General features: G+C 39.3%; 1 protein-coding gene across 1 annotated transcript in view; it reads left to right on the top strand.

Annotated features, from left to right (window-relative positions):
- The window catches only part of TMEFF1 (transmembrane protein with EGF like and two follistatin like domains 1), a 96,060-nt gene that overhangs the window by 54,952 nt on the left and 13,299 nt on the right, over positions 1 to 27,809 (top strand). The window contains exons 6-8 of the mRNA XM_037797892.1: positions 8,295 to 8,443; positions 13,862 to 13,927; positions 27,593 to 27,716. Of these exons, the coding sequence (XP_037653820.1) occupies positions 8,295 to 8,443; positions 13,862 to 13,927; positions 27,593 to 27,716 (339 nt within the window). The remainder of the gene's footprint in view (positions 1 to 8,294; positions 8,444 to 13,861; positions 13,928 to 27,592; positions 27,717 to 27,809) is intronic.

The raw sequence follows: 27,809 nt of genomic DNA, 5'->3' as shown, positions 1-27,809 counted from the left end.
GAGTTCCCATTTATCTATTTTTTCTTTTGTTGCTTGTGCTTTGGGTGTAAAGTCTAGGAAGTGTCCGCCTAATACAAGGTCTTGAAGATGTTTCCCTACATTATCTTCTAGGAGTTTTATGGTACTGTCTTTTATATTGAGATCTTTGATCCATTTTGAGTTAATTTTTGTGTAGGGTGTGAGGTAGGGGTCCTCTTTCATTCTTTTGGATATGGATATCCAATTCTCCCAGCCCCATTTGCTGAAAAGACCGTTATGACCCAGTTCAGTGACTTTGGGGGCCTTATCAGAGATCAGTTGGCCATAGATCTGGGGGTCTATCTCTGAATTCTCAATTCGATTCCATTGATCAATATGTCTGTCTTTGTGCCAGTACCATGCTGTTTTGACAACTGTTGCTTTATAATAAACTTCAAAGTCAGGGAGTGTAAGTCCTCCCACTTCATTTTTCTTTTTTAGAGTGTCTTTAGCAATTTGAGGCATCTTCCCTTTCCAAATAAATTTGATTACTAGCTTTTCCAAGTCTGCAAAGTAGGTTGTTGGAATTTTGATTGGGATTGCATTGAATCTTTAGATGAGTTTGGGTAGAATTGACATCTTGATGACATTTAGCCTTATCTATGAACATGGAATATTTTTCCATCTTTTAAGGTCCCCTTCTATTTCTTTTAGTAGAGTTATGTAGTTTTCTTTGTATAGGTCTTTTACATCTTTGGTTAAGTTTATTCCTGGGTACTTGATTTTTTTAGTTGCTATTGTCCTTAATTTTTAAGACAAGGTGTTCTAGTTTGCTAATGCTGCTAGAATGCAAAACACTAGAGATGGATTGGCTTTTATAAAAGGGGTTTATTTGGTTACAGAGTTACAGTCTTAAGGCCATAAAGTGTCCATCAACAAAGGGTATCTCCACTGGAGGATGGCCAATGGTGTCCAGAAAACCTCTGTTAGCTAGGAAGACATGTGGCTGGCATCTTCTCCAAAGTTCTGGTTTCAAAATGGCTTCCCCCAGGACATTCTTCTCTAGGCTGCAGTTCCTCAAAAATGTCACTCTTAGTTGCTTTTGGGGTGTTTGTCCACTCTTAGCTTCTCGGGAGCAAGAGTTTGCTTTCAACGGCCATCTTCAAGCGGCCTCTCATCTGCAGCTACTCTCTCAGCTTCTGTGCATTCTTCAAAGTGTCTCTCTTGGCTGTAGCTCCTCTTCAAAATGTCACTCTCAGCTGCACTGAGTTCCCTCTGTTTGTCAGCTCATTTATATGGCTGCAGTGATTTAATTTAGACCCACCCTGATTGGGTGGGGTAACATCTCCATGGAAATTATCCAATCTGAGTCATCACCCACAGTTGGGTAGGGCGCATATCCATGGAAACACTCAAAGAATTACAATCTAATCAACACTGATATATCTGCCACACAAGATTACATCAAAGATAATGGAGTTTTCGGGGACATGATACATTCAAACCAGCACACAAGGTTTCAAAGACATTTTTAAATTTGGCTGCTTAATCCCTTCATTTTATCTGCCCTCTCTAGATCTTCCCTCCCCCAAGTCATTTCTTGGAGGTGTGAATTCATCATATGCTAGAGCTTCTACCACTATCTGGAGAACTTTTGGCAAAAAAAATCCGAGACATACTGGTACAGTAGAAATAATCACACATGGGTTCACAGCCAAGCTTACTAACTAAATAATATTATATGTAAAATATACTTTCCTGAGCCCCAACTTTTCTCATCTGTAAAAATGGAGATAATCCTTGCCTCAGAGGCTACTATAAAAAGTAAATGGGCTAAAAAATGGCACATTATGGATATTCAGAAAATGTTAATTTGCCTTTCCATCAATCTTTATAGCCTACCAATATAATACTCCTTTGATATTTTAAGGTAATTCTGGTCTTCCTTTTAGGCCATTTATCTTTATCTTGCAATTTGGCATTGATGTGCTTCTCTTTTTTGTTATAAAAATCCTTCAATGGGAATGCCCTTCCTACAACCCAAATCGCGTCTCTTGGTTATTTTGTCCTGTTAGTGAAATGTAAAAATGTTAAGTTGCAAAAGAGCTCTGCTTGTTTATATCCACTCTGTTTTCCTCCAGCAATAAATTCATGGGTTATCTTAAGGAAGAAGATTCAGTAGATGAACACTTGGGAGCCACAACTGACTGAAGAGCAGGAATTAGGCACCTGAACCTATTTGATTTTTCTCACTCAGTTATGTCTAATGTCTACTTTTCCTTATTCTTTTATTTTCTTTATTTCTATGTCTTTTTTCTATTTTTTTTTATTTCCAGTTCAAAATTTAGTTTCCATCATCTTCTCCTTTATCAGGTATCTCCAAAATTCTCACTGCTAGTCCTCTGGCCTTCTGTTTCAGCGCTAATCTCTTTTCCTTTAAATTTTGTTTTCTCTGTCTTTGTTGTGGTGACTCTTAAGCTGTCTTCTTTGTTTGATTCACTTTATATTTTGTTTACTTTCAATATTTAATTTAAAAAAACCAAAGCATGTGCATATTTTAAAAATCCGAACCATATAGAAATGCATAAAATGAGAATAAAGGTCTTTCTTTGTTTTTTCATCTCCTGAAAGAAACTATTAACTGTTTTCCATAAAAACAATGTTATTGCTTATCCCCACAAATATATGTGTGTGCTTTAAAACATTGATACTAATTGGAGTATATTATACAAGTTGTTCTGCATCTTGATTTTTTCATTTAGTAATACCAGCACACATGCATCTGTATCATATCGTTCTTTTTAATAGCACTTTAATACTTCCTTATATGGATGGGCTTAGTTCAATTAATGAGTTCTCTGTTGTTAGAAATGTTATGGTTTTATGTCACTTCAGTGAGCAGTGAATGTTCTTTTCCATAAATACTGCTAAATTTCAGCTAGTGTATCTTAGGGTGTGTGTGCCTTTTCATACTGCCATTTGTCCTCCAAATAGATTATGCCTTTTACACTCCCACCAAAGTTATGAGATAGCTTGTTCATATCAGATCCTCACCAACTCTGGCTTTTACCAAACTGTACAATTTTTGTGCTGTGGAATAGATAAAAAATGGTATCTTGTTTGGTTTTGCATTTCATCCACTTTAGAGTTTGAACCTATGAAAAGATTACATGTTTTTGGCCATTTGTTGCTTATATTTTTTCCTAGTTTGTTTTTTGTCTTTGATTTTTCCTTTTTTTTCTTATTTGTCTTTATTTATTAATTAAACAAATATTTATTATCCTGTTATATACCAGGGATTGTTCTAAATGTTGTTAATACAGCAGTGAACAAAAGAGACAAAACTTCCTGCCTTTGTGGAGCTTACATTCAAATAGAGGGAGACAGACAATAAGTATAATAGATAAGTAAATCATATCATGTATAATAATGTGAGACACCTATGAAGAAAAATATATTCTAGTTCTCCATTGAAATACTTTTTATCTTTTCATCTGTTTTGCCCATCTTTTCCTTTATTTATTTTTTAATTAAAAAAATAATCACACTTATTTTGAAGTCTTTGCTAAGTCCAAGATCCTGATCATCCTTGGATTTGCTTCTGCTGACTGTTATACATTTTGAATATCAGTCACTTTTTTCTTCTCTGCATATATAGTAATTTTTTATTGCATGCTGGACATTATGGGTGATATGTTGCCGAAATACTATGGATTATAATGTAAGCAGGTTATGCTTTGTCCTGGGTTATGCTGTTGAGGCTTAATTTTTTTAGGATTTGTCAGAGTAGATCTATTTTGGTTTTGATCTGATACTTAGGGGATATCTCTACTTCTAGGGTGTGGCCTTCACTCCTAGGAACTGACTTTTGGGGGTCTCAACTGAATGCCTGAACGTTCAGCAAGAACTCTCTCCTCCGGCTGGGCCTGAACTCCCTACGTGTCCCCAGAAGCACGAGACCTCTGAAATCTCTGCTCAGCACTTAGCCTGCTGGCGGCTCTTCTCTGCTGGCTTCCCTGGAATCTTACCATGGTGCATGTGCAGGTCTGGAGTAGGCCGTGGACCCCAAGGGAATGTCTGTGTAAGCCCACCTCCTCTCTGGTCCCTTGCCCCTTAAATTGTGGTTGGTTTAGCAGCCCCAGACCCCAGTTTCAGTCACCTCCACCCACCAAATCTACTGTTTTCAGCCTGGGCACTAATTTTCCACACCCTGGTTTAGAAAATTCCATCAAGGGCATAGCCTGAGTGAAGAAACATTGTGCTTCTTTTTCCTTAAGGATCTTTGGTTCCTGTCTCGTTCCTAAAGAAGTTAGTTATTATTTTGTCCAGTGTTCATAGTGTTTTGGTGAAAGGGAGGTCTGATTCTTTTTACCCCTTCATGTCTTGATTCTGAAGTACAGAAACAGGGAAATATGAAGCACGGTAAGGGAAGTGGGGGTGCCAGGAAGGGGGAAACAGTGACCATTCTCAAACAGAGTGGTCAGGGTATCTGCCTGAGGAGGTAAGATTTGAGGAAAAACTTGAAGGAGTTAAGGATTGAACCACGTGGATATTCCAGCAAGAGGGAAAGCCCTGAGGCAGGAATTCCATTGGTACAGCTGAGAGAAAAGTATGGCCACTTTAGTGAAGAGATTTTTCACAGTATCAGTGTGGAAGATAACCTGCTTACCTCCTTGTATTTGTCACTTTCCATGCTGAGGCATCTATGTAACAGCTGTAATGAGTAGAGAGAACGCTCAGCCACGCATTAGTTTTGTGACCTTGGAGTTTTTACTTTACTTCCCTCATCTTCAGTTGTCCCTATTGATAATTTGTTGATGTTGGGATTAAATGAGGCAAATGTGACTGTGCCCGCCCAGGAGGTGCAGAGTAAATGGCTGTTAAGTGTTTCGAATTTGACGTATTCATTAGCATTTGCCCCTGTGCTTTGAGCATCCTGCCCTCCGTGGCCAGTCTGCTCACTGTCTCTCCATGCTGGATTTTACTTGAGGTGGTAGTTTTGTTTTTTTCACATGCCACCGAGAACCGTCACAGTTCCTACGTGTGCAGGTGCACTTCCCCACTGAGACTTTTTCATACGCTTGTGCACAGTGTTTCTTTGTTGACCTGCAGGGCTCACTGCTAAGTCACTTGTTTCTCCTTGCTGGAGTGGTATGGTGTCTTGTCCTTTCAGATCAGCTTTTTCTTATTCCTGAAACAGTTCTATCATTCTCTCTTCCTTTAGCCACGGTTTCTATTTTATTGCCATCCCAATTTTGTTTACTTTTATACTTTTAAACAGGGGTCAGCAATTTTTTCTGTAAAAGGCTGGATGGTAAATATTTTGGCTTTTGCGGGCTACATTTATTGTCTGTTACATGTTCTTTTTTTTTTCTTCTCCCTACACCTTAAAAATCTAACAGCCGTTCCTAGCTTGTGGGTGTGCAAAAAGAGGCCTTTGGCAGGTTTGACCCATGGCTGTAATCTGCCAACCCCTGCTTTAAACCATCCATCAGTATTCCTTTTATATATGATCAAGTGACAGCAGAGTGCCTTTATTCTAGCTTGAACTGGCTCTTTCTCCCGTTATGTCTGTTTTCATTATTTCCTTTTTTCATTAAAATTTTACCATGATAGATTTGGCTATTTCTTATTGTGGTTTATCAGTTTTTGCTTTATAGATTTTGAGACTATCTCAAAATGTTTGGAATATTATATCTTCTTCATGAATGTAGTGTTTTGTTATTTTGAAGGAAGTCTCCTTATTTCTCATAGACCTTTGTACCCTGAAGTCCTTATGTTTCGTATTAAATATAGCTATTCTATGTTTCTTTCATGCCAGATAAGGTATATCTCTCACCATTCTTTTATTTTCAAATTTTTGTGTCATTATGTATTAGGTGTATACCTTACAAGCAGCATCTAGCTGGATTTTGTATTTTTATCCAGCCTCACTGTTTTGTTTTTTACTTAAAAAAGTAGAAAATTTAGGCCATTTACATATATCATAAATAATGATATATTTTGATTTTTTTCTCTTATTTTGTACTCTTGCTTTTCCTTTCCTTTGTTTCTCTCCTTTTTGCCTTCTTTTGGATTTTGTTTTCCCAGTACTAGCTTTAAAGTTACAGATTCTTCATTTAATACTTTAATCCTTTCCAACTTGTATGCTATCATTATAATGTATCTTAATTTCTTTTTTTCTTTTAAAATAACTAACCATACAGGGCACACTTGTTGTCTTACATAGTCAGTGTTTTGCTAACATCACCCACATATTTACCCATTTGTTCTTCATTTGCATTTGCACCTCACCCCTTCTGTTTAGGATCATTGTCCCCTGACTGAGGTCAGTCCTTTAGGATTTCCTTTACTGAGAGCCAGTAGGTGACAACCTAAGTTTTTACTTCTTCCAAATTACCTTTATTTCATCCTCATTTACAGAAAATATTTTTCTTTATGTAGATATTTTTCTTTATCTATTTTATCTCCACACACTGAGGCTATTATTTCACTGTTGTTTGGCTTCAGTATTTCTTTTGAAAAGTTGGCTCTCCAATTCCTGCTTCTTTGAAGGTAATTTTTCTCTCCTTTCTGACTGCTATTAAAATCTTCTTTTTCTTTGTTATAAAATCCCACTGTGATATTTCAGTGTGTGGATTCCTTTTAGTGATTCTGTTGGTGTTTATTGGGCTTTGTGGATCTTTCTTTAGTTTTAGAACGTACAAAGAGGAATTGCTGAGAATATTGCCCCTGACTCATTCTCTCAACCTCTTCTGGAACCCCAAGCGGATGTTTATTAGATCTTCTGACTCTGCTCTCCAGTCTCTTAATCATTTTTCCTATGTTCCATCTCTCTCACTCTGGGTAATTTCCTCTGGACCGTTTCCTGGTTCACTAATTCTCCTTTAGTTTATCTAATCTGCTGTGGAATGTGTCCATTGGATTTTTGTTTGTTAATACAATTGTAGAAGTTCTATTTGGTTCCTTTTTTAATCTGCTTAGTCTTGGCTTGTGGTATTTTATTTCTGTGTCTGTTGTGGATATGCGTGTATGCGCGTGCATGCTGTTTATTTTTTTTTCCCTCAGAATGTTACTTGAGGAAAATCTTTGAGGCATAGGATAAAGTTGGGTTTCTCAAGAGAAGATTGCATTTGCTTCTGTCTGTCACCTAGGGGCCCTTCTGGTCCTTGACAACTTTAAACTAAATTCTAGACTTGAGATTTCAGAACATCCACATGGTATTTTAGGTTGAAATTTTCCAGGTAAGGGCCAGCTTCTGGTTATGAATTCTCAGGGAGTGTTTTTCCTTCCTTCTCTTCAATACCATGGCTCAGGCTATTGTTTATTTATTTTAAGTAATGGTCCCTCTGGAGTATGGCTCATTTTGGTCCACACTCTGAGGGCTCTAGTTTTTTGAGATCCTAGCTTTACTGGGGATCTTCAGACTCCCCGTCATAGGTAAGGTCCGTATTCTTTGTCTTGTGCTTGCAGAGGCTTGCAAAGCTGAAAAAAGGTTGGTAATTGAATCTACCCAGTTTGGCAAATGCCTTCAAGGTGAAATCAGTTTTAGCAAATGTCGTTTGTCCTTTCTTCATTTGTGGCCTGGATATTCCTTGCTTTCTTGTCAACTTAAGAATGCATTTAAGAGAAAGTGTTTAAATATTTTATCCAGCACATTTTGTTGTTTTTGGTGGGAGGGTTAATCCAGGTACCTGGTCCACCGTGTTCCTGGAAACAGGAGAGTGTTTTTATTTTTATTCCCAGCTATAATTTGTGATTTTTGAGAGGAGTAGCCAGGCCTTGGGCTTCCTTGGTCTTTGTATTCCACAGGGTGTCGTGTTTGGTGATGCTTGGTTATATAGGTAGGCATGTAGCCGGAACCACGTTGTTGGACTTCTAGTTTACATGTTTTCATATAATATTTTTTAATCTCCCCAATTATTTGAGGTAGGTATATTATTATTACTTCTGTTTTACAGATGAGCAGAATAAGACATAGAGGAAGTCTCTGGACACACATCTGGTAGTGTGGGTAGGATTTGGATTCATGACCTTTGACTCATAATTCTGTATCCTTTCTATTATGCCATGTTGCCTTTTTATTAATGTTGACTTTTGACATTTTTGTCTGTATATAAAACTTTTAGAGAGAAACCATGGTATCTCTATCAGATTATCTCTAAATTCTCACTTGAAACAAATCTTCAGCTGTGTATCCAGTTTGCTTAAGCTTTCATCGGTGACATAAAACAATATTTAACTTCTGTTACAGAAAACAGAAAAGGATGAAAAAAGAATTGCTCTTTTTTGCTGTTGTAGCATTGTGAAGTATTTTTTTTTTTTTTTTCCAACAGGTGTGTATGTAATATAGATTGCAGTGGATACAGTTTTAATCCTGTGTGTGCTTCAGATGGGAGTTCCTATAACAACCCCTGTTTTGTGCGGGAAGCATCTTGTATAAAGCAAGAACAAATTGATATAAGGCATCTTGGCCATTGTACAGGTAAAATCCATTCTACTTAATATTATATGTCTGTAATCTTATTTGTACATTTTGTAATGTTCCCATTTTGGAAAATGTAAAATCCTTGAAGCTTTGTATTCTTTTACTATGTAGTTTAGAATATTTTTGCTGTTAATTTAGGTTTTTTTTTTCTTTTACATTTATTTTCCTGTTCTCAAGACACGAAACCGTGATTCCTGATTGTTTATTTGGTTACTAAGCTTAGTGTTTTAAATATATACTTCTTAAAGGTGGTCTCAGATTTTAATGATTTCAGCCATTTCAGAATTAGTCAGTTTATTTTAATCACAGTAAAACTATCCATAAGTGTTGAATTATTTTCTCCATCTTTTTTTCTAAAGGATAATAATTTACTTTGTTTTCACATTCTCTTTGTCATCTTTGTGCACGCATATTGTGTACTGTGACAGATTTTTGGTGTGAAGTTGCGGAATGTTAAGGAAAGTGATTGCTTTCAGTTTAAAATTCTTTTTGCCCTTCTTACTTTTAATCCTAACTTAGAAGTTATGATACCATATAAAAATGAGGTTTTGTTTTCCACCCCTACTAGAAATATGTGCAGTGTCTAAAGCCAGAGGTCTTGACCCCCTTTCCTCAGTAATACAACATGAGCCGGGATAACATGCCATTTCCTCAGTAGCACACTCTCCTCACCTGGGATTGTGCATCTTTCCTGCTTGCTAGGTCTAACTCCTACCTGCCCTCTCCCCTTTTGGACTTAATAAGTTTTTTGTTTTTTTTTTTTAAATTCAGTTTTATTGAGATATGTTCACATACCATACAGTCATCCATGGTATACAATCAACTGTTCACAGTATGATCATATAGTTATGCATTAATCACCACAATCTATTTCTGAACATTTTCCTTCCATCAGAAAGAATCAGAATAAGAATAAAAAATAAAAGTAAAAAAAGAACACCCAAACCATCCCCCCATCCCACCCTGTTTGTCATTTAGTTTTTATCCCCATTTTTCTACTCATCCATCCATACACTAGATAAAGGGAGTGTGATCCACAAGGTTTTCACAATCACACTGTCACCTCTTGTAATCTACATTATTATATTATCATCTTCAGGAGTCCAGACCACTGGGTTGGAGTTTGGTAGTTTCAGGTATTTACTTCTAGCTATTCCAATACATTAAAACCTAAGAGGTGTTATCTGTATAGTGCATAAGAATGTCCACCAGAGTGACCTCTCGACTCCATCTGAAATCTCTCAGCCACTGAAACTATTTCGTCTCATTTTGCATCCCCCTTTTGATCAAGAAGATATTCTCAATCCCAGATTCATCCCCGGGAGTCATATCCTGCGTTGCCAGGGAGATTTACACCCCTGGGAGTCGGGTCCCATGTGGGAGGGGGCAATGAGTTCACCCGCCGAGGTGGCTCAGTTAGAGAGAGAGAGAGGGGGCCACATCTGAGCAACAAAGAGGTCCTCAGGGGGAGACTCTTAGGCACAATTATATGCAAGTTTAGCCTCTCCTTTGTGGTAATGAGCTTCATAAGGGCAAGTCCCATGATCGAGGGCTCGGCACGTCAAACCGCCAGTCCCAATGTTTGTGACAACATCAACACCATGGACTTAATAAGTTTTTAACTGATGTAAGGGGAAAAAAGTTGTAAGCTGGTGGGTATCCCGTTTAGCTTTGACCTTGAAGAAGCATGGTTTGTTTTCCTTCCATGGGGTGCCATCTAGAGCCTACTTGGGAAGAAAGAATTGCTTAGAGAAGGAGTATCTTCCCTGAGGAACTGGTGCATGTGTGAATGGTACTTCCTAGAATTTCAATTGCAGAGTATTTGGCCAAACTTGAGAAGTTTCTTAATTGAAATTCATGCCAATTTAGACCCGTTCGGAGTGGTTGGTCTTAACATTTTATCTTGGTTCCTGCTATTAAAAAAACCCACCCATACCTAAGTATTCCTTCTTTTTGTCTCCCAGAAGGATTTTCCTTTGAAAACAAATGCAATTAATTAGAAAATAGAGGAGGCTTTCCAAGTCAGAGTTTGTAGTGAGGAAAATCACAGAATTGTCTTGTGTGACGCTTTTATTGGACACAACATGAAAAACATTGAGTCACCAACCTGAGCAGGAGAAAGAATGAAACAAACATATTCTTGACTCATTAATACATTTAGTAGATTCCAGTCTTCATATTCAAATGCGTTAGGATGTCTTAAACTCTCCCTGTGCCGGAAAGGACTTTAGAACTTAAAAAGGGTTACTTTTATGAATGAATTTTTTTTTTTTTAATTTTTAAACTTGATTTATCAAAAAATTAAAACAAACGACAAAAAAACACAGCATTTCAAACAAAACAAAGTAAAAGATTAAGAAAAACAAATAACCTAAAATAACTACTTTGCTTCCAGCATGTTCCTACCATACCCCAAGAAAATTAACAAACCATAATCAAACAAAGGTATAAGAAAAACCAAATAACCCAAAATAACTACATCGAAGCTGATTTTTTTAATGCAATAGCTTTCTTTTACTTTATCAAAAAATTAAAAAAATTCAAACAAAGGAATAAGAAAAACAATAACCTAAAATAACTGTATTGCTTTCAACATGTCCCTACTGTACCCCAAGAAAATTAACAAAACCTAACAAAACAAAGGAATAAGAAAAACAGGTAACCTAAAATAACTACATTGCTTCCAACATGATCCTACTGTACCCAAGAAAGTTTGCAAACCATAATCATTCCTGAACATTCCCATAACATTGAGACTACCCTCAATAGCTTATCTGTTCTTACAGATTCACTAGTTCCTGTCTATCTCTAGGTCCCCTACATTCTACAATATAAAATATGTATTTTACATTTTTCGCAGAGTTCACATTAGTGATAACATATAATATTTCTCTTTTTGTATCTGGCTTATTTTGCTCAGCATTATGTCTTCAAGGTTCATCAATGTTGTCATATGTTTCGTGACATTGTTCCTTCTTACTGCTGCGTAGTTGAATGAACTGTTTAACTTCTAACAAGTAGTGACTGCCAAGGCACACCAGCATTAGCCAGGATTTTAACTTTTAGTTTCTTCCCAGTAGTAAGCCCTTAAGGATATCATATTAGTCCAACTTATCTTAAACAGGTATCAGCACCCTCTCTCACTCCCAAGAACCCACAAATAAAATTTCAAATGGAACAAGGCAATTTAAGCTGCTGCCTCACCTACCCAGGAAACCACCTTCCTTTGGAACTGTTTTGAAAAGAGACATTATACCATTAATTGCGGAAGCCGATGAATAAGCTGTCTCAGATTTATCCTCTGCATCTTGAGAGTATACAACTGAAGTGGTCCACAGATGTTTAGATTAACCCTCTGAGTGTTTTAAGAAACTTTAATTGCCAACATTTAAAATTTCGGTGATTGTTCAAAAATCTTTTAAAACAAATGTAGACGTTCTGGCAACATGGGGCTTATAATCCTTCATGTTGGCTGGAGAGTCACTGTACCCTTTACAGCCTTCATGTCTTCTCCAATTTATTTGGTTTCCACAGCTCCCTGTTGTCTTGTGCATGGCCAGCTTCCCTTGTTTGTGTGACCTGTTTTTTCATATAGGCATATACCTTGTGATCCTTGGTGTAGCAAATTCCTGGCTCATTTGTTTTAAGCTCTGTGGATTTTGACATTTTTGAATAGTGATGCTTCAGTTTGAATAAAGAATTTTTGCCATTTCCACAGTTTCATGGTTTATTACTTTTTACCAAACTCTTGAAAAAGAATATTTTATTATCCATGTTAGTTATGATCTGGGAATTATAAAGCAGTAGGTGATGTAAACTCATATATATTCTCCATTTGTTTTTTTTTGGTTAATTACAGCATCTTTTTTTTGCCTTTGGTATCTTGTTACTTTTCTCGTTGGTCTTGGCTTAGTTCTCTACAAAGTGCAGACAGCGTGGACACTTGATCTATCTGTGAGAGCTTCTGAGACAGTTGTCAGGTGTCCCAGCCTTTTAGCTGAGTTTCCTGAAAGTAAGATGTGAGCAAAACAAGTAAATATTCTGGGGGACCTTGGGGTTCATAGTGCCTGTGGATTGCCATTATCATATTGGATAGCAAAGTAATACTAGTACTCTCTTACATTATTCAGGACTTTATATTTTACAAACCGCTTTTAATAGGATTGACCACACATTTATATAATTGCCATTAAGTGCCATGCAACTAGAATGTACAACCAGGACGTGGATCCTGCATTACTTGTATTTTCATGTATTTTTTCTCAAAATGAATTCACTTACCAACCAGGGCAGGGTAAGTGCAGTCTTCCTCTCGTCTTAGAGATTAGGAACTTGAAGTTGACAGGGTAGTTGACCCATTTAAAGTCTTGTATCAAGCAAGTGCTGGAGTTAGGACTTGAATCCAGGTCTTTTAACTTCCTTTGAGAGGGATAGACAGAGTGCTGATTAGGAGTGTTGGTTTATTCAACAAATAGGTTTTGAATGCTTGCTTTGTGCCAGGTACATCCAGGTGCTAGGGAAATAGTGACAAAACCAGACAAAGTCTCTGTCTTGAAGAAGTTTTGTTTCAAAGAGTGAGATAAATAATAAGTCAAATATATACTAGGAGGGAGTCATCAGGTGCTTTGAAACGTGGTAAGCAGATAAAATGAGTCACTGTGATTGGGGGGATACAATACCCAGTCTGCATTCACACTCGGAGGATCCAAAATGCCACCACCTGCCACCAGCCTCACCAATCAGTGCAGAAGGACACAAATTGGTTAAAATAGCAAGTCCGCCAAGTGACAGCCGTTCTTACAGAAGCCTGAGGACCATTTTCTCCCCACACCCAAGTGACAGCTGAGTTGAAAAGAAATGAGATCATGCTTGTGTGTGAGCTGTTCTAACTTTGGGATATGACTAGGTACAGGAGTCACACCAGGTATGGGAAGCTTGTGCTTGTGCTTCTCCGTGGGTAGTTACAGTCATTTTCAGTCTTCCCAATCCAGGGGCAGTTTATCAGATGGGTCATTTGTATAGTAAGTGTTGTCTTAATCTGTTGTTTATCTTAATCTGGTGTTTCCTGGGAACCAGTGATAGAAGAAGGTAAATCCTGAGGCCATTGTCCCTTGGAAAAAGGGTTAACCCTTCTTCCCCTAGATGTGTGTTACCTTAGACAGCTTACGTGGAATACATTTTAAGGAGGTGACATTAGACTGAAAGAAATTAGACTGAATCATGCAGGGTGTCTACCTGGGATGCCTTGAGGTCTGGAGACAGAAATGGCACACTTTACCGGGACGTGGTGAACAATGTGATCGGGATAAGTGGACAGATTGGCGAAGGCTATGCACATGCGGAATAATTGGGACTTTTGTGGTATGGATCAACATGTTATGTATCTTGAATTTTGAAAACTGTTTTCTCTTATAGACACAGACGACACTAGTTTGTTGGGAAAGAAAGATGATGGACTACAATATCGACCAGACGTGAAAGGTACTGAATCACGGTTTTCCAAGTTCTGGCTAACTGTTGAAAACATGGCCACTAACTGCCCTTTGTGGTTCTAGTTCCATTATAACAACCTGTCCAACTCTGCCTTCTGTTGCAAAACACATTAAACTGTTGATTGTTATTAGGAACATTAACTGAGACTTCGCAGTTTATGCCTTTTTTTTTAGTTAAAATTTTTACTGAGATAATTGTAGAATTCACATGCAGTGGTTAAGAATTATGTAGAAAAACCCCTCCCTCCTGTTGTTTAAATCCCCTTTACATCTCTAAAATCCAATCTTAACATGTGTCATCTGTGCCCAGTAACCTGGTTCCCTCCTGGAACCCTTCCATTCTTTGCCCAACTCCTTTTCATTCTTCCAGTCTCTACTGAGATAGAAGTCATTTTGGGAGATACTCCTTGATCCTAAGTCCAGATTAGGTTTCCCTGATACATACTCTTCAGTATAGCACTTAACCCAACGTGTTGCAATTATCTATTTTACTCATCTCTGTCGTCCTCTAGGCTGTGAGCTCTGGTGAGGGGAGAAGGGGGACAGGGGCTGAATCTGTCGTGTTCACTCTGGTGTCCCTAACACCTAACGACGTGTGGCACGTAGTAGGTTCTCCGTATCTGTAGAAACGGCGGATGTGGCTCAAAGCACCCCTGTAATTCACTTGCACAAAGTCCCACATCTATTAAAGTTCAGAGCAGAGACTTCATTCCAGGTCCCTGGATCTCAAGTCCAGTGCTCTTTCACGCTTGTTTTCATATGCATTATATTTGTAAGAAAAGATGGGAACATCGAGGCTCAGGGAGGTTCATCTAGTTAACTGAGGCAGCTCTGGACTTTGGACTCCTGGACCAGGACTTCTACCTACTTGCTCTGTCATAAATGCATCTTTGACCCATTTAATTGTTATACTGATAGACACTTTTAAAAGGTGTGTTATGTACCTTTTATGCCTGATTTCTAAAAAATTGTGTAAAATGTGAATAACAGTGTCTTTCTCACAGTTTCATAAAGACAGCAGTGTCTGCCATACCCTAAGTGCTGAATAAATGTTAGCTCTTATCATTTTATAATTTGCTTGAAGCATATCGAACCTGAATCAGTTGTAAACCCTGAGCCCCTGAAATGTTTATACAGAGTGCTGCATCTTTTAAAATAGGAAATCTCCTGTATTCCTGTAAGAGACGTAATAGATCAGTCCCGGTTTTATTCTCTATCCTGGTAGTACATGACCAGAATAGGAAGGCCATTTTTCAGTAGTTAGAAGCTCCTTCTTAATTTGGGGAATTGTGTATGCCCAAAATACTTGCCTGCCTTTGATAAAATCACATGGATAATATAGTAGCCAGGTTGCTTTTGAGATACCAAGAATTCTTTACACAGAAGAATTGATCTATAACTCTCTTAAATGAAATTATCGAGATCAGTAGATACAATTTTTTAGGTGCCTCTTGTGTACTGGTTGTTTTAGCAGAGATTACTGGTGGACAAGAAGATCTCTAGTACACAATAGCCATCTTTAAAGAGCTCATGATATAGGAAATGCATATAATTAACTTAAAACTAAGTAGAAATGGATTAATGTCATAAATGCAATACAGTTAAAAAGTGCAGTGGTGGGGGACAGTGAGGATCTGGGGGACTTCATGGAAAAGGTAGAACTTGAGGTGAACCGTGAAAGGTTAGTTAGGATTGAATAAGGTCAGCAAGTTATTTAAGGAGGATGGGATTGCGTGAGCAAAGATATGTAGGCACGCATTACTGTAGCATGTTGGAGAAGGTAAGGAATGCTTTTTGGCTGGAGAATGGGGGCCTGAGATGCGGAAGTGGGAGGCAAGGACAGAAAGATCACCTGGAGTCAGATTGCACTAGTGCCTTGAATGCTCTACTAGGAAATTGGGACTTTATTTTTAGGCAGCAGGGAACCGTTAGTATGTTTTTGAAAAGGGGAAGGCTACAGAGTTAACCATGTCAATGAGTGATACCAGCAGGGACACTGTCCCCGTGATACACACTGGGCTGGAGGCTGGGAGACCAGTCAGGTGGAGTCGGAAGAAACAGGCATCTGCTTAGATACGGGGGCTAGGGAGTTGAAAGTGACTAAAATTTCAGGCTCAGGTGAGTTGGATGATGGATTCTATTTATAGAAATAAGGCTGTTGGGAGGGAAAAGTTGTTGGAGAAAAAGTAAGGGAAAAGTTGATGGCAGGGGTAATTAGTTTTATTTTGGAATTTGAGATGCTTGTGAAACTCATCCAGGTGATTTTGTTCAGCCTAAATGTGCAAATCAGTCCTTGATTATAGAGGTGATAACTCAGTATCTCTTCGCCTCGGGTAAAGAGTGAATCCAGGAGAATGGATGAGAGAAATTGTGGAGCTGTGCTCTCCAGGATGATAGCCACCAGCCACATGTGGCTACTTAAATTTAAATTGATGAACATTAAATGAAATTAAACATTCAGGGTCTCAATTCTACAAGTCATATTCAAGTGTTCAGTAGCCACAAATTCCAGGGACTACTATACTGGATAGCCACAAATTCCAGGGACTACTATACTGGACGGCAAAGACATGACATTGCCCGAGTGGCAGAAAGTTCTGTTGGGCAGCACTGCTTTTCAGAAAGGAGAGAAGGCCCAGCTTGAGATGAAGGAGAAAAAGGAATGAGAGGAAAAGAATCAAGAGAGGGCAGAGGCACAGGGGCCACAAGTAGTTTAAAATGCTGTAGAAAGGAAGTAGAGGACGGGGACAAACTGCCATTGAATTTGAAGATAAGGAGATCATTGGCAATTGTGGACTAAGGAGTTTCGTTTCTGTAGAGTTCAGAGATGAAACCTAAATTATGAACGAGTTAAGCGTTCTCCTAGTGAGGAAACAAGTTTAAAAAAAAAAAAAAACAGCGCTTCTATTTTTGTTCTATTTTCACTGCTTGCTTTTAGTTTTTGTTCTCAAAAGCAATTATAGGAGGCCCTTAGTAAATATTTGTGTCTGCAGTACCCAGCCAAGACGGGGTAGGTAGGCAGGGCTCTAGGGATGGAGTCTACAAAGGAGCAAAAAGCAAGAACACAGCACCAGCAAGAAGCTGGAGAGATTGGAAGAGAAGGCTCAGTAAGAAAGCTCTTTCAAAGTGAACTCTTGGTGAAGAGTGCCGTGAAATGAAGCATCTGAATGTCCAGAAAAGGTGGCTGAATTAGAGGTCCTCCTTGGGGTGTTGGAGATCACCTGTGGTAAATAGTGAAAGCGAGCGTTTGAAGCTCTGCTGTAGATACCGACGGGACAGAGGATGCTGGCTGAGCATGAGGTGTGTGGAGATGGGTGTGTGACATTATAAAAACTATTACAGAAAATTTCAAACATATATCATGTGAACATAATAGTATAGTGAACCCTTATGTACCAACATCACCTTCAGCAGTTATCAAGAATCTGTCATTCTTGTTTTATCTATCTTGTCTATATACCTCTACCCACCTAATTATCATCATCATTTTACAGTTTTTTTATGTATGTATAATTTGCATACACTGAAATGTACACGTCTTAGCTATCAATTTTGACAAATGGAAATACCCTGTGTAAACCGTACCTTAGCATGATCTAGGACACTACCATCTCCCCAGAAGGTTCCTTCATGATTTTAACGTGGCCGTTTTCATCCAAAGATATTTTCATGCAGCCTAAAATCTAACCATAGCACCTTTTTATTACCAAGAAGACATCCTCGTTTCATTTAGGAGCTTCATGTCATTCCCGCCCTCACCCCTTCTTTCTTCATTCTTGAGCCTCGCTGGTCTCCCTCATGCTACAGGCCGAGGACTTGGTGTCTTTGTTTCCTAGGGCTGCTATCACCAAGCACCATGAACTGGGCAGCTTAAAACAAATTTGTTGCCTCGGATCTGGAGGCTGGAAGTCCCTAATGAAGCTGTTGGCAGGGCTGTGCTCCCTTCCTTGCCTCTTCTTTGCCTCTTCTTGCCTTGGGCTTTCTTGGATTGTAGACGTATCGCCCCAGTCTTTTTCTCCACCGTTACATGGCCTTCTCCCCTGCGTCTGTCTCTGTCCAGTTTCCCCTTACAAAGACACAATTCCTAGGAATTAGGACTCGCTCTAATCCATTATGGCCTTGTCTTAATTTGGCTGACTGTCTGCAAAGACCCTGTTTCCACATCAAGTCACATTCCGAGGTTATGGATGGACAGGAGTGTTGGGGGAGGACACTATTCAAATCTGTGCACTTAGTAAATTTGTTTATATTTTCCATACAGCTCTGTCAGTGTGCCCGTTTTGAAGTGCTCTTGACACATTTCCTTCATTGAAATGTTCTGCTTCAGGGGAGACTGTGAGCCAGGTGCTAGAATAGTTGAAGGAGGTGGGAGTATGTAGTGGAGGTGGTGGAGAGCCGCAGGGGAGGCTTGGAGCCACACGGGCAAATGGCACAGATGCAGAGGGAGGTTGCAGGAGAGGTTATAGATCGTGGTCTGGAGGTAACAGTGGTGAGCTCACGGGAGAAGGTGGAAAGTAAGGGGTCCCAGAGTCATGCAGGCTTGTTCTACTGGAGAGGTGAAAATTCTAGGGGAATAGTTGAGGAAGTGGATGAGCTGATTCACAGTAGGGAAGCTTTTCACTGGGCGGAGTGGACAACTGAGAGGGGAGAGTTAGGGTTGCTCTGAGGAGCAGTGGGGTTTCAAAATGAGGCGGGTGAGGAGGGCTGTGGGGGGAGTTGACACATCCATAAGTAATTCTCGATATTAGAGTTAGGAGGAGTTTGGGGTTGGGAAGGATGTGCGGAAAGACAGGTTAGTGATGAGGGTTTGGTGGTGGTGGGGTGCAGAGGAAGCAAGGACTATTTTGAATTTTTAGCTGGAGGATGTGCATAAATGATGCATCCTAAGAGTTACTCATGCCTCGTTGTTGGAGTTGTGGCCTCAGTGGTTTAACCTTCCAGGTGCATGTCTTAGTTGCTGACAGAACACCTCATGGTTTTGGGGTGAGGGGTAGTTTGTACACAGAGGGAACCGGGACAGAAGATAGCAGTGGAGCAAACCTTTGCAGACAAGCCATCCTGTACTGGGGTTTTCTTATAGCACCATTTTCTAGAACCGCACTCTCCTTTGTATTTGAAAACTCTGCTGCTGCTGGTGGATTTGTTTCTGAATGCTTCTGTGGGTGGAAGGAGTCACTCCCGGGGTGACCAAGTGTGCTTTTTATACTGCACACACACAAGCATTGTGCAGGGACCCATGGCTGCAGCTGCTGCCCTCGGGGCCTGTCACCACTTGCCAAAAGGCATTGTTTAGGCAGTACTGTTCCATGCCCAGTTCTTGCTGTGCAGAGGCTGCATCTCTGCCATGGTTCTGACACTGTGCTTTATTTTTTCGTTTTTGAAGTTGTCTCATTTAGTTGGCTGAGAGAACAGGTGCTTGGACACGGTGCTTTTGTTCGCTTGCCTGGACATACTCTCAGGGTGGCTTGAGAAAGGGCCAGGAGCTTGCATTCTGGACTCAGACTTGGTCTACACTTAAAAGCTGGGTGGCCTGATTTCCCCGAGCCTCAATTTTTTTTTTTTTTAATATTCATTTTATTGCGATATATTCACATACCACGCAGTCATACAAAACAAATCGTACATTCGATTGTTCACAGTACCATTACATAGTTGTACATTCATCACCAAAATCAATCCCTGACACTTTCATTAGCACACACACAAAAATAACCAGAATAATAATTAAAGTGAAAAAGAACAACTAAAGTAAAAAAAGAACACTGGGCGCCCTTGTCTGTTTGTTTCCTTCCCCCACCTTTCCACTCATCCATCCACAAACTAGACAAAGGGGAGTGTGATCCCCATGGCCCCCCCGATCCCACTGTCCCCCCTCATAAGCCACATTTCTATACAATTGTCTTCAAGATTCATGGGTTCTGGGTTGTAGTTTGATAGTTTCAGGTATCCACCACCAGCTACCCCAATTCATTAGAACCTAAAACGGATTGTCTATATTGTGCATCAGAGTGCCCACCAGAGTGACCTCTGCTCCTTTTGGAATCTCTCTGCCACTGAAGCTTATTTCATTTCCTTTCACATCCCCCTTTTGGTCAAGAAGATGTTCTCCATCCGAGCCTTAATTTTAACATCTTATAAAGTGGGTTCAGTAGCATTGGCTGCTTAGGATTACTCTGATAGTAAGTGATAGATGTATCACTAAATTCACTGTATATGCTTTTATGATGATTGGTGTTACTTTTGTTTTCTAGTCTCAATGCAGGTAGCCTGGCTGTGCTCAAAAGGTTTCGCCACTGGAGATTCTGCCCATCTTGCTGTTTAATATTATGGTTCATGAGTGACATTAGTAGAATATTCATCCATTCAATAAGTGTTTATCAAGTGCCCTGCTATCTGCCATGTGCTTTCACATATTTGTGTAACAACCCTGTAACCACCATGTTATCCACCTTTTTCAGATGAAGAAGCAGCGGGAGGTTGTGGCTCATGTGGAAAGAGAGAGCAAAATTAGAATTCAGACTTTTCAACCCTAAGTCTGGTGCTCTTTCCGTTGTATCACAGCTATTCCAGGATTTGGTCGGCCCCCTTGCTGTTTTTCTAAATTTCCTTCAGAACGTTAATCTATTCTCAGCTATCACCTGGGTGAACCTTCAGATTTGTTCTCTAGCCTTAGTCTTTCTCCTGAGCACTAGTCTCATATATTCTGTTGTCTATTGGATCTTTCTGCCTAATTTTTGTTTGTCTTGCCATTGCCTCAACTCCAGCAACTACCAGGGGGCCTGGAACATAATAGGTGCCTTAATGAATACCTACTGAGTGACAGAAGGTCCAGGTTTGAGATCATCTTACTGCATTTTCTCTACTAAACCCTCTGTCATTAGGCTCAAATTTAAAGTCATTTTTAAAAATATAATTCTGTATTAATAGCATCTTCAATAAAGAGGACAGTTCTCTTCTACAAAATACTTAAATATACTAAATACTTAAATATCCTTAGGTTAGTGTTGGGCCAACTTTGAAATACAGTTGTTGCAAACTAAACTTGTTCAAATAAGGATGGAGTTGGGGAAGTATGGTCTTTACCAGACAAGATGGGTGGGCATTGGTCATGGGGAGGGGAGGGGGTGGTGTATGTGATGGAGAGGGGCACAGGCGTGGGGAAATCTGCACAAAATTAGATTTCACTCAACATAAGGACAATCTGATGAATGATGCAATAAAGTATATATAATGAGTTTGTCATCTCTGGAAGTGCTCAAGTAGAAACAAGCTCTTGGGGTAAAACTGAAGCCATTCCTTCATTGGACCAAATGGAATCCAAGGAGCCTTCTTCATCCCACTTTCTGAGTTTATTCACTTTGCAAAGCCTCCCTCAAGCTGTGTTTGTTGATTTATTTTTATGTTTTGTATCTCTGTGTTTCCTTCTACTCCTTTTGTTATGCTCCAGCTTAGTTTTTTTCTTGCCACAAACTTGGATTATGTAATAACCTCCGATTCAGTAGCCTGGCTTTCTTATACCCCCACCCCCATCCCTTTATCTTTTTTTTTTTAATTCATTTTTATTGAGATATATTCATGTACCACGCAGTCATACAAAGCGTACATTCAGTTGTTCACAGTACCGTTATATAGTTGTGCATTCATCACCAAAATTAATTTTTGACATTTTCATTACCACACACATAAAAATAATAAGAATAAAAATTAAAGTGAAAAAGAACAATTAAAATAAAAAAGAACACTGGGTGCACCCCCCCCCGCCCCATTTTTCTACTTATCCATCCATACACCGGACAAAGGGGAGTGTGGTCCATATGGCTTTCCCAATCACATTGTCACCCCTCATAAGCTACATTTTTATACAGTCATCTTCAAGATTCAGGGGTTCTGGGTTGTAGTTTGATAGTTTCAAGTATTGACTGCTAGCTATTACAATTCATTAGAACCTAAAAAGGTTTGTCTATATTGTGTGTAAGAGTGTCCGTCCGAGTGACCTCTCAGCTCCTTTTGGAATCTCTCTGCCACTGAAGCTTATTTCACTTCCTTTCATGTCCCCCTTTCGGTCAAGAAGATGTTCTCATCCCATGATGCCAGGTCTACATTCCTCCCCGGGAGTCATATTCCATGTCGCCAGGGAGATTCACTCCCCTGGATGTCAGATCCCACGTAGGGGGGAGGGCAGTGATTTCACCTGCCAAGTTGGCTTACTAGAGAGAGAGGGCCACATCTGAGCAACAAAGAGGCATTCAGGAGGAGACACTTAGGCACAATTATAAGCAGGCCTAGCCTCTCCTTTGCAGCAGCAGCCTTGCCAAGGGCAAGTCCTGTGGTAGAGGGCTCAACCCATCAGACTGCCAGTGCCCTATGTGAGCACATCGGCAACCATTGAGGTGGGGAAGCCCAACACAATACCCCTGCATTCTCCACCAGCTCCTCAGGGGGGCTCTGCATATTTTTTTCATTGTTGTTTTTTTTTTTTTTTAATTAACTTTTTTTTTTAATTAACTATATTAAAAAAATTTAAAAAAAAACAATAAAAAAACATTTCAAACAAACCGTAACAAGGGAGTAAGAAAAAGACAACTAACCTAAATAACTACTTTACTTACAACATGTTCCTCCTCTACCCCAAGAAAATAACCTAATATTGCAACATTTCTGTGAACTTGTTCCTGTCATACCCATCAGAAATTAACAAACCATGGTCATTCCTGGGCATTCCCAGATCGTTAAATTTACCCACGATAGCTTAATGGTTCTTGTTGGGTTATCGTTCCCCCTGTCCTTAATTGCTCTCTTATCGCTAGTTCCCCTACATTCTATATTATAAACCATTTATTTTACATTTTGCAGTGTTCACATTAGTGGTAGTATATGATATTCTTCCCTTTATCTTATACACTGGTATTAATCTTTAAATAGCTTTATTGAGATATAAATTACATACCATTAAGTTCACCTGTTTAAAGTGCCCTGGGCAACCACTCCCAGTTAATTTCTCTGTATAACAACTTTCATTGTGTTGCTTTCCAGCTAGAAGCCCTTTAGCATCTTCCTTGGTTCTATGATTAACAAAACATTTCTCACCTGGAATTCCAGTTTTTCCATAATGTGATTCCAGCCCACTTCTCCAGCTTTTACTTACGCCCTTCCCTACTCTGAGTGCATGACTCTTGTTAGCTTGATGTGCAGCTTGTTCTTGAGCATATGTTGTGTGTAACACACCTCCCCTTTGGCTCTCACCGACTCTTATCTAAAGCTCCTCTTCTCTGAGGCCTAAATTGTGGCCCACCCTATCTTTATGAATCCTTTCTTGAGTCATTTAGCCTATACATTCTCCTTTGAACTTGAACTTCTGTAGCACCTAGTATTTGTAAAATCTTCTTTTGACATGAGATTGTAAACTGCCAGGTGAGACTTCACCCCTTTGCATAGTTCAGCTTCTTCCTGTGTATGTGTAGGTTCCCTAAATTGATTATTAGCTCCTTGAGGACAGGGACCAGCTGTGCTTTTTCTTTAGCTTAGCTGAGCATATAGTTTATTTTTATTTATTTTTATTTTTAAATGCAATTTTATTGAGATATATTCAAGTAACATACAGGTCCTTCAAAGTGTACAATCAGTTGTTCATAGTGTCATCATATAGTTGTGCATTCATCACCACAATCTTTGAAATTTTCATTACTCCAAAAAATAAAATAAAAATTAAAATAAAGAAGAACATGCAAAACATTTCATCCCCCTCCTCCCTCCATTGTTCATTTACTTTTTTTTTTTTTTTTTTTTAACAAGCTGAGCATATAGTTTTGCACGGAAATAGTATGTGAGTATAATGGAATGAATAATGTTGGAATCAGGCAGAATGCCGAATTTGGACTCTCAAAGCCCTTATTAGACGTGTCCATGGTTTATACAGCTTCACTTGTCTGGAGTTTGATACCATATTCTTTCATTCATTCATTCATTAAATGTTTGTCAGTGCCGTACTTTTGTCCATTAATTTCTCCAAACTCCATGCTTCTTAATTTAGTTAATTTTTTCTCATTGCTTGCATGTAACTGAATTCTCTGATAGTTTTCAGCTCTGCATTATTTTTGAAATTTTCTGCTGTTTATAAGATTTGCTTCTGGTAGGTTAGTATATCACTTCAGCCTCAGGTACGCCTATAGTTATACACATTATAGGACTTTATTCTTGTTGGTTGGTTCACAACCTCAGTCCCTGCAGTCCCAATGTTATATACTTGCCTGGTGTGTTGCACTATCAAAGTATCCTGTTCTGAGACGCTGCCAGTGTGGTGTGGGCTGTAGGAGACAGTTACTGCCTTCAAGTCACTTATGACTGATTGGGAATATAGAAGAGTAGTTTTTGCTTGAAACTATAGCAAGAAGAGTACATTTGACTTGGTTAATTTGGTTTCTGTTAAACCATTTCTCATCAGGGCTAATTGCTATAGGAAAGTCTGCTTTGATCGCAAGTGTTAATGAATAAATAAAAGATGAATTAGTTGTGATTCAACCTCGGTTGTGCAAGGCAGCCCAGGACTAATAAAAGCAGTTCATTTCACTTGGGGGAATTCAAGGTGGAAACCTTTCTTTGGATAACTAATTTTGTCAATGCAAAACAACAAAAACACAATCCATAAATTTTTTTTTGTCTTTCGGTAGAGGATTTCAAGTTGTAAAACTGAACGGTTTTGCAGTATGACATATCAATAAATGAAAATTAGAATCCATATGTTCAACAAACATTGATGGAACAATGTCTTAGTTTGTTAGGGCTTGTGTAACCAAGTGGCACAAACTGGGGGCTTAAACACAGACATGTATCTCTCCGGACAGTTCTAGGGGCTAGAGGTCCGAAATCAAGGGAGCTGAGCCACGCTCCCTCTGAGGGCTCCAGGGAGGAATCTGTTCCGTGGCTCTGCCTCAGTTGTCTCGTGGCCTTCTTCCCTTCTGTGTCTCCACCCACCTTTTAAGGACCCCCTTACTGGGTTAACGGCTCACCCTAATCCAGTATGACCTCATTTCTACTTGCCTAATCCATCTGTAATTTATTTCTGAATAAGGTCACATTCTGAGATACTGGGGATTATAGCTTCAAGGTATCTTTTTAGGACACATAGCTAACCTAGAACAAGCGTGTAATAATATTTGGTAATATTTATTAAGCACTTATTGTGTGCCAGGCACTGTTCTACGTTCTTTACATGCATTAGTCCTTACAACAGCCCTGTGAGAAGGAGATGCCATTATCTCCACTTCTCACATGAGGAGACCAAGGCTTAACCATTTTAAGTGCCTTTTTTTAGGTCACACAGCTCGAGCATGCTGTGACCAGGATTTCACTCAAGAGCTGAGCTCTTAACCACTGTACACACCGTGTTCTAAATAGTTACACAGAAATAAATAACACAAGGACCACATTTTCAAGGAGCTCCCAGTCTAATGGTAGAGACTGGGAAAAGAAACCAAACAGCTCTGACCCCAGACGGTGAGTGTTGTAATAGAGGATGGCACTCAGAGTTACGATAGCCCAGAGGAGGGGTTGATTTGTTTTGCCATGGTTGAATTATAGTTTGGGAGCTGGAGGAGATCTTATAAACCCTTGAAGACGGGATATGTCTTAGTTATTTCTGTATGCCCAGCATCTAGCAGAGTGCCTGATATAGATGATTAATAGACGATAAATGAATTATTTGTCTGCACTGAACTGGCCACATATGGCAACGGAGCACTCAAAATGTGGCCAGTCAGAATTGAGATGTGCTCTGTGTATAACATACCCACTGATTGCAAAGACCTATTTAAAGAAAAGAATATAGAATATCTCAGTAATTTTTGAATGTTGAGTCCATGTTGAAATGTTAATATTTTGGATATATATTGGGTTAGATAAACTATATCATTAAAATTAATTTACCTGTTTCTGCTGGAATATTGTAAATTACCCATGCAGTTTGCATTATACTTCTGTTGGACAGTGCTGATTTTACTCAGCTCCCTTGGAGGAAGTGATGTGACTGAGTTCACAAAGCAGCTGAGACATCCTTAGCCTTACATGCTGGGTCCCCTGACTTCTGGTTCAGTTCTCTTTCTAGGTGTAAACTAAATCAGCAGAATTAAACGTGTGGGGTAAAATGTCATCCCTTGCATCTTGTTAGAGGCGGCATGAACTTTTTGCTTTTGCTATCCTGTCATTGAACTTAATCATCATTGAAAGTGTTTTCTCTTTTTATATGTAAAAAATTTGGTTTCCAGGGAAATCTGCTTTTTACTTTCCAGTTCTCACACCTGGCCCCTGTCTTCCCACATCTCCCTGACTTTGCCCCATCTCCCATGCTACATATACACACAGCCACCTATTTCATCCCTTTTTAATCTGCTCCCATCAACATTCTTCAGATTTTATTAGCTCCTTGATTTGTATCGTGGGGAGATAAGTCCTTTGCTGCGATGTGGTGTTCTCTACAGATCGCTTATTGTTTCAGTGGTTCCTACACCCATCATCTCCCCGATCTCTCCAAACCCCATAAAGGATAGGTCCTGTTTGATCCTGATTGTACAGTTTTGAACTCTCTGGTGTGGAGAGGAGTGTACTCAAGGCCACACAGATAATTGTGCACAGAATCACTGGAAACCAGAAATGGCAGGTAGCCTGGGAATCTTTCCTACATGTGGACATTCCTGTAAATTTGGGTTAACTCGGGGTCCATGGGGCTGTGAATTAGTGTAATGGTGTATATGCCAAAAGAGAAGTGCAAAAATCCATTCTATAATGTGTGGGTTTGTGTGTGTGTGTTGAGAAAGAGAGAGAAAAAGGAATGCATGGGACTGATTGTGATGACAGGGCCCCTGTGACTTCATCTTTCCTGCCCCCTCCTACCTGTCCTTCCTGTCATTCCCGTTTCTGACAGTGGTAATACCACCCTTCCGTCTTCCTCAGTTCATCTTAATTCAGTTGAAATCATGTGTAATGAAATCTGAACAGACGCTCATCCACATGGTAACAGTGATTCTCTTTGGATAGAGGAATTTCAGGTGATTGTAAATTGCTTTTTTATATGTTCTCTATATTTGAATTTATTTTTTACACTGAACATGTACTAAGAAAAATGCATGTAAAGAGAACAAAGTGATTTTCATTTGGAAAAAAATCAATTTGCTTGGTAATTTTCATCCCTCAAATAAGCCTTTTGCCATAAAATTTTAAGACTCCCGTAACTTGCCCTCTGCCATTCCAGTTCTTTGGCCTTAATTTCCTAGCTACGAGGTGAATGATTAGAGTAAGCCAATTCCCCAAAAGCCAGTGCTCTAATCACCACCTCTCTTTCACAGGTGAGCCTCCTTCTAGATCTAGGATTTATTTCATTAACAAAGAAGTTTAGTTTTGTTTGGCAGATTGTCTTTCAGCGACAGTAGCTCATAGTGGTCACAGCCTGCAAACATTATTTTTAAGTGCTTTGAATCTCAACTGTCTGCCTGTTGTGTTTCTAGAAGAATGGGATTTTGAAGGGCTCTTGAGCTTATTCAACCTCCTTGCATGAGGTGGTTGACAAGGGGAGGATTTATTTGCTGTCTCAGGACCTTTGAAAAAGTCCCTATCTGTCTATTTGCTTTTCACTATTTGGTGACCTGGTTTATGTTCTTTCAAGATGCTAGTGATCAAAGAGAAGATGTTTATATGGGAAACCACATGCCTTGCCCTGAAAACCTCAATGGTTACTGCATTCATGGAAAATGTGAATTCACCTATTCTACTCAGAAGGCTTCTTGTAGGTAAGTCAGTATTTCCAGGTCAGCAGTGACACGTTTTTCCATCAATGATCACTGCCCTGTAGTGGGCAATGAATGAAATATGGACTGAATATT

Source organism: Choloepus didactylus, chromosome 10 (assembly GCF_015220235.1).
Source record: "Choloepus didactylus isolate mChoDid1 chromosome 10, mChoDid1.pri, whole genome shotgun sequence".
Classification (NCBI taxonomy): Eukaryota; Metazoa; Chordata; class Mammalia; order Pilosa; family Megalonychidae; genus Choloepus; species Choloepus didactylus.
The sequence above is the reverse complement of the archived record's forward strand: the minus strand, read 5'-3'. Positions and strand labels throughout refer to the sequence as shown.